Source organism: Carya illinoinensis, chromosome 2 (genome assembly GCF_018687715.1).
Source record: "Carya illinoinensis cultivar Pawnee chromosome 2, C.illinoinensisPawnee_v1, whole genome shotgun sequence".
NCBI classification, from domain to species: Eukaryota; Viridiplantae; Streptophyta; class Magnoliopsida; order Fagales; family Juglandaceae; genus Carya; species Carya illinoinensis.
Genome location: NC_056753.1, coordinates 25,219,696 through 25,227,196, shown reverse-complemented (window position 1 = coordinate 25,227,196; position 7,501 = coordinate 25,219,696). Strand labels below are relative to the sequence as shown.

Here is a 7,501-nt window from a genome sequence, read left to right as displayed (position 1 = left end):
CAACTACTACTTCCTGCATTATCCAATATCCCAAGAATGGATCAGGATCAGCTAGCTGATCTAGCTCCTTGCATGCATGATTTTCATGAGTTTTTAAAAACTCGAGCTGGATCGATCGGTTTTGTCTTGTCTTGTTTAGGGTATGGCTACTTGAGAACACCTATAAGCGGAAAATTAACCTCAGCAGCAACACAAAATCATTGTTGTCATGCGTTACAACGTAAAATCTAGTTCTGGTTTATGATTATGTTTGTGTTTTATAATGCCTATCAAGCAAATAAATGATTTTTGACAGATTTTTTGACCACCTGTACTACTAGTCTTGATCGATGCATTTTCCTTCTGTTTCTTGAATCAACAGTCTTCTATGTGCAGGAACTGTTCATAGATTGATCATCTTTTTGTTTGTCTAATCTCAAGCAAAGGATATGATTTTGTCCCATCACACTATAATGGGTTGTCGTTTTCTTGAACCAGTTTTAACATCTTCCCTTGACCAGAATAATCACCATTATTTTCCTTATGATAAGAAGTTTTACTGTTGTTTTTCTAACTAATTAACTCATGTATGCAATGGCGGAAAAAATGAGGATGTTTGAACATGAACTTGGAAAAAGACACAAAATGCATGCCTCCCTGTTTTTCCAATGACTCTGCTCTTTCCAAAATGTGAGAAAAATTTAATAAAAAGAAAAAAAATCGCCTTTTTTTATTTTTATTTTTTCTGACCAAGCATCCACTGAACACACACCAACAAGATGATTTTATTTGCCCTTACTAAAAACACTGTAGCGAGCAAAAGTAATATTTATCATATGCCAAAATACTGTTTGTTCTTTGATTTTTTATTTTTAAATTTTTTTGGGTGGTTGTCTTACAGCACTACTGACATGATGTTTTTCTCTATTTAATGAATTTTTTGTTGCCATGTCATCTTTCTTCAATGGCTATCTCTAAAAATACTCATGAAATATATAAAATGACTGATAATCTTGCATTTTATATATATATATATATATATATGATGTTTTTGAAGTTTTCAATGGCACACTGAGTGCAAGTTAAAGATGATTAATATATAATCACAAGATCGCATTAAAATGGTCATGTATATGTACCATATATATTAAAAAAATAAAAACTTCCAAAACATGCATGCAAGGCTTTAAAAATTTGGACAGAGTTCTTTGAAAATGATGTGCTCTGAGTCTATATATGGGAGAGAATGATATGGTTTGGAACAAACTGGTGAATTTTACCAAAGCTTAATCACAAAAAGAAAAAAAAAAAACAAACAAACAGGATTGCGCGTGGGCATAAATTCCATTCTCTCTTGTAGTCTGCTCAAAGATTTGGCACAAAAAAATTTGGAACACATATCATCATCTTATATACTTCATTATGCCTGCAATAATTACTCTTGGTTGCATAGCCCGCATGCCCTAAACAAAGCCAGCCTTCCATCCCTCACTTCCTCACCCTCTCTCTTTCTCTCTCTCTCTCTCTCAGCTATAAATTTCATCCACCACCACTTCTCTATTTCACCTGCAGTTCTACACTCCCACTACATATCTAATCTCTTTCAATTCTCTGCACATCTCATTCATTTCTCCCATATTATACCATCTCTTTCAGTATCAATCTCTCTTTGTTTCATCCAAACAAGTTATTAATGGCAGCCTCTGGTTTTGAAGGCTTTGAGAAGCGCCTGGAGCTCCAGTTCTTTGGAGATGATCCTTCAGTGCTGACAGGCATGGGTCTGAGGCAGCTTGAGTTCGAGTCCCTAGAACAAGTCCTAGATGCTGTGCAATGCACCGTGGTCTCGGCTGTGGGAAACCACTTCTTCGATGCCTACGTGTTATCAGAGTCCAGCCTCTTCGTCTACCCCACAAAGATCATCATCAAGACTTGTGGGACCACCCAGCTTCTCAAATCCATCCGTCCGTTGCTTCTCTACGCACGTCACCTTGGCCTCACTCTCTGCTCCTGCCGCTACACTCGAGGTAGCTTTATCTTCCCCACGGCACAGCCCTTTCCCCACAACAGCTTCAAGGAAGAAGTTATCTATTTGGAAGATTGCCTCCCCAGCAATCTTTGCTATAGAAAAGCCTCAGTTATGCCCTCTAAAATCCCCTCCCATTCTTGGCATGTTTTCACTGCTGCTAGTGATGAGGTTCACATGGTGATCGGCAGCACCCCGCCTGTTCCTGACGTGCTGTACACACTGGAAATCTGTATGACAGAGCTCGACCGTGTCCTCGCTCGCAAATTCTTTAAGCGTCCCGGGGATGAAAAGACTGGCGATTCTGCAGGTAAAGAGATGACCAAGCTGACGGGTATCGGAGACATTAACCCCGGTGCTCTTATTTGTGATTTTGCTTTCGATCCTTGCGGTTACTCCATGAATGGTATTATCGATGGTGACCGCTACTCTACCATTCATGTAACCCCTGAGGATGGTTTCAGCTACGCCAGCTTCGAGTTCGTTGGGTCCATTTACGATGATCATGACGATGATGTTGCCCAGGTTTTGAAGAAGGTGGTGCAAGTCTTCCGGCCGGCAACCATGTCTGTATCGACTACATGCACAAGCCATGAGGTGTGGACAAAGGTGGCAACCGCGCTCGAGCCCCTTGGTTGGAAATGCCGGAGTTGCACAATGGATGAGTTCCCGGCGGCCGGGAGTGTCGTGTTTCAAACGTTTACGAATCGCCGAAAGTAAGCGATCGACCGGGAAGAATATTTGGCAATGTTGGTTGTGGTGGTGGTAGATATGAGAAGGAGTTCGTTCCAATAGGAGGAAAAAAGAGGGAACTAGGGAGTTAGAGTTAGCTGAAAATCGTAGGGGTGGGTGATATTCATGAAGATCGATCGACAACGTGGACGAATCTGATTGGGTAACAAGATGATGAATGTGGGGTTGACTTGTGCAGAAAGATTAAAAAAAAAAAACAAAAAAAGTGGGGGGAGGAAAATATATATAAGAGATGATGAGGGGCTGATTTGGTAAGTAGCGAGCAGAAATTAAAAGGGTTTGGTGGGATACTGGGATATCTCATCATCATGATAAGGCACCCCACTTAGAGTTGCACGCCTAAGATTTTGAGGATTGATAGTGGGGGGAAGAGAAGATCGAGGAGGTTAAAAAAAAGTGCACTTGTTTGAGGTCATATTGAACTCTTTCAATATTGATCTCCATCTTCTATTCTTTCTATATTTCATTTCTTTCAAAAAAAAAAAAAAAAAAAACAGAACATATCCTTCTCTTTTTCTTTTCCTTTTGTCTCTTTTCATGTTTGTTTCTACATGATTATTAGAAAGACAATTCCACTTCTCGTTTTATGATATTGTTTCCCAAATCAAGTTCATGGGATGATCGGTAGTACTACTACTACTTCAACATATACAAAAGGCCAAGCTTTGAGATCAGAAAGATAGATCATCATCAGTAAATTGGGAAATAATGGGACATACATGACCTCGATCCTCATGTTTAATTTGAGTTTGATCATTGTGCATGCAATGCATGCATGCATGCATGCATCTTGGTTTTTGCATATATGGGCCGGCCGGGTAGTACTGTTTCCTATAAGACCCTTACGTTCATTAACAATATTATCTATCTGTCATTAACGTTGTTATCACGACCAAAAAAATACTTATTTATGGCTATATGGGTATTTGCACCGAAAACCGGTTGTTATCATCGCAAATGTTGTTGATATAGCTTGTGTTTAATTACTACTTGGACATATAAGTGTTGACTCCACCCTAAAAGTACGTGCATTAACTAAACGCACTTAGGACCGCCAACAGAGGCTACCCGCGTACGTACGTAAGTACGTGCATGCATGGGATCATACAATATCTCAGGACGTACGTGTTCGATCTACAACTGCATGCAAGCAGTACGGTGTGTAATGAATTATCCCAATGGTACCCCTCCACTCTAGCCCTAACCGTTCGATGTTGTTTTGGAGGTGATAAAATCCGAAAAACTGAGGATCAAGCACTTCTAGTTCTACATCTACACAAAGGCGTACGTCTGATTTTTATCCAAAGTCTATGATTCAAATTCTACTTTGTGCAAATAAGATCTAGGGATAATTCAACCTAGAGATTTTTCTTTTGAATTATTTGTACTTGTAGAAAGCTTCTTGTCGTTAACTTATGTACTTCTAAGATTAGTCAGAATACTGCTCCCGACACCCGATACTTGAAAAAAAAAAAAAAAAAAAAAAAGCGTCTGATTTTGAATAGATGAGACCATGTGACAAGTTGGATTAGGCTCAACCATCTCAAAGTACAGTACCTGAAAGCCGAAGGTGCAATATTCGGCCGTTCAAGGGAATTAAGCCCGCAGTTGAGATAAATCCAAACTGCTATTGGGTCATAGGGACATGATATCTTTCACTGCTCAGACCCAAGTTGAGAGTTCCAACCTTCAGTATTGGCTGTCCCCCCACCTTGCTTTGTTTGTGCCTCAAAACAAATTAAGGTCCACGTGTAGAAAATTTTAAATTTTTTTTTTTAAACTTTTTAATTTTTGGATACAAAATATATGGAAATAATTAATTAGTACTGGCATATGAACATTTTAATTTCAAAAATTTTAATTTTAATTTTTTAAGTTTTATTTAAAAATTATAATTTCGATATTTTTTAAACGTTTTTCATGGCTGCTATTAGACAAAAATTCTAATATAAAATAACGATAAAAATATTAGTTGATTAGAGATGAAAATTAAATATAAAATAATGAATATTATTACTACGAATTAATAGAAAATTATAATTATTCACTAAAACAACATTCGCCTGATATAAAATATAAAATGTAATTATTTGCTAAAATATAAAATGATCATGAATTTACTAGGACAAAATTTTTTTGGCACACGTAAGAACCATGGCGAGGTTATGTTAGCTTGAGTAATATTACATATAATTGTAAAATGTATAAGTATCGTGTAAATTTTTTAATGTAAGTCTCATATTTATTTATTTATTTTTAAATAATTATGTAATATTTATACATTCACGATTATAACTATCATCTTTTTAATTAATTTAATCTCTTCAAATCTTTTTTTTTTCTTTTTTTTTTAAAAAAAAGAAAGGTTGTAAAGTAGAAGAAGAAATAAAGCAAAAGATAAAGGTTTGTGCTTTGGGGGGATAAAGGCTGTGAAGATTGATCAGTGGAAAGAAAAGGGACCGATCATACTGACAGCTGTTTAAACTTTACACTTTACAGTAATACAAAATTAAGCTGATAATTATCTAGATTTTCTTTTTGTAATCTAATTAATTAACTAGATTTGATGCCTATGAAGTAATATTTTTAATTGCTTAAATAATCAAGGGCCATAAACCCAATATTGCATTATATGAATTTCATTACCAACAATCCAAAAAATTGTAGAATATTTAATTAAATGTGGTAGAGTTTAGAATTTCAGATTTGTACTCATAACTGCGTGCTATTCTGATACCATATAAAATTTATTACTAATTATAAAAATTTAAAAAAATAAAAAAATATAAATTTTATTATTTATTTTATATCTTAACACGTCGTTTATTATTAAAAAATATCTTTTTACAAACTCGTTGATGGTTGATGTGGTTGATCATGCAGTGAGTTTGTTAGCAGACATTGTTTTCTTTAATATGAGGCAACGTTAATTTTCTCCTTTAAATGATTAATATATATATATATATATATTGATCTTACAAGAATTACGTGCAATTATGAGAATAATAATCTTCATAGAACCACGAGGACAACTTTGCCGAAAGTGAAGGATATGATACCTCACGTGTGCAGATAACAAAGTTTTAGGAGTTTCTTAATCGAGAAATATTTAATCATAAATAGATGATATAAAAGTGTATTTATAAAGTAATATAATTATTTGATATGATAAGTTAGATTATAAAATTATTTTTAATATAAATAGATTTATATAACGATTCACATAAAAATAAAGTCATATTATTATATAGATTTATTTTTGTATAATCGAATTATATAAGTAGCACTTCTCTTCTTAGAGCATTCTCAGTTGCTTATATATTTATTATAATATAAATATAAATTATTTGAATAATTATTCTAAAAAGGAGTTCTATCCGATTATGTAAAAAAAAAAATATAAAATACAATTAACTATAGTAACCTACTACTGTAAACATTCTTTTATTATTTATATTTTATTTACTCTATCATTTTTTTTTTACTTTTATTTTTATTATGTAAGCAAGTTCTTTTTATTGTTCATTATTTAAAGCATATATTTCATTTTCTTCTAAAAAATATTTTGAAAATATTTTTAAACTAATTTTTTCATATTTTGATTTTATTTTTAATTTTTATTTAGCTTATATATTTTTATTTTTTGTGTATACGATTGAATTATTTTACATTTTATGTAAAAACATTGCAAATATAAATATATATATATATATACATATATTGATATTATAAATTTATTGGTAGAAAGGAAATATTAAAAAGAATGAAAAAGATTATTAAAATGATATGAAGAAAAAATATATAAGTTAATGTATGATATATTGGAAAAGTTATTATGTAAAATAGATAAAGTGAAGTTTGATGATGTATTTTAAAGAATAAGATAAAAATACCGTTGTGAATGCTCTTAGGTGAGGTTTGGATAGTTAGATGAAATGAAATAGTTTTAGATGAAAGTTAAAAATTGAATAAAATATTACTATAATATTATTATTATTTTGAGATTTGAAAAATATGAATTATTTATTATATTTTGTATGAAAATTTAAAAAAATTATAATAATAAGATAAATTAAGATAATTGAAACCATCTAATTTTTTTTTTTTTTTTTGGACAAGATATAGCTGCAGTAGTAACTACGTGGGAGAAAGATTCCAGTCTACGGGTTTGCTACACATGGATTTATAAAAATTCTATTGATTATTTTTAAATATATATATATATATATATATATTATTCCTCTGATGGAGGAATTCTATTTAATTAGTTTTCAGCCATAGCAGCCTTTTAACTTGGATTCGAATTGCAATTAAAAATTAGAAAGATAGATATATAAAAATATTAAATGTTCATATCAAAAACATTGATGTAACAATGTTAATATAAATAGTGTAGGTCCATAAGTGTCTGCTTTTTTACAAAATTAGGCAATCTAATTTGATCGTACAATTCCAGAAAGAGCCGCACCGAGGGTAGCACGACAGTGGCTTCCGACTGGATCAATTGGTCTTTTTCATTCATTTTTTCATATGTTTAAATATTTTTTTTTTTTTTAAATTCACAATATCATTAAAAAATAATTTCTTAATTATTAAATAAAAAATTAAAAAATATTACCGGAATGAATCCTTAGGGGACTAGCTTTATTCTTTTAGAAAATCTTCATTACCTTTAAATCTTTGTCCGAAATATTTTGATTTAAGAGTTTTGCTATATATAAATAAAGTCGCATACTAATCTGCGTA

General features: G+C 32.3%; 1 protein-coding gene across 1 annotated transcript; it reads left to right on the top strand.

Annotated features, from left to right (window-relative positions):
* Positions 1-1,268: 1,268 nt before the first annotated feature.
* On the top strand, positions 1,269-3,342 carry LOC122300487 (S-adenosylmethionine decarboxylase proenzyme 4-like). The gene has a single exon (XM_043111187.1). It carries the CDS (start codon positions 1,673-1,675, stop codon positions 2,720-2,722), a length of 1,050 nt encoding a protein of 349 aa, XP_042967121.1. The 5' UTR covers positions 1,269-1,672; the 3' UTR covers positions 2,723-3,342.
* Positions 3,343-7,501: the final 4,159 nt, after the last annotated feature.

What these genes read in the sequence shown, in the direction of transcription:
- LOC122300487 (XM_043111187.1), top strand. Translation starts at nt 1,673, where the DNA reads ATGGCAGCCTCTGGTTTTGAAGGCTTTGAGAAGCGCCTGGAGCTCCAG.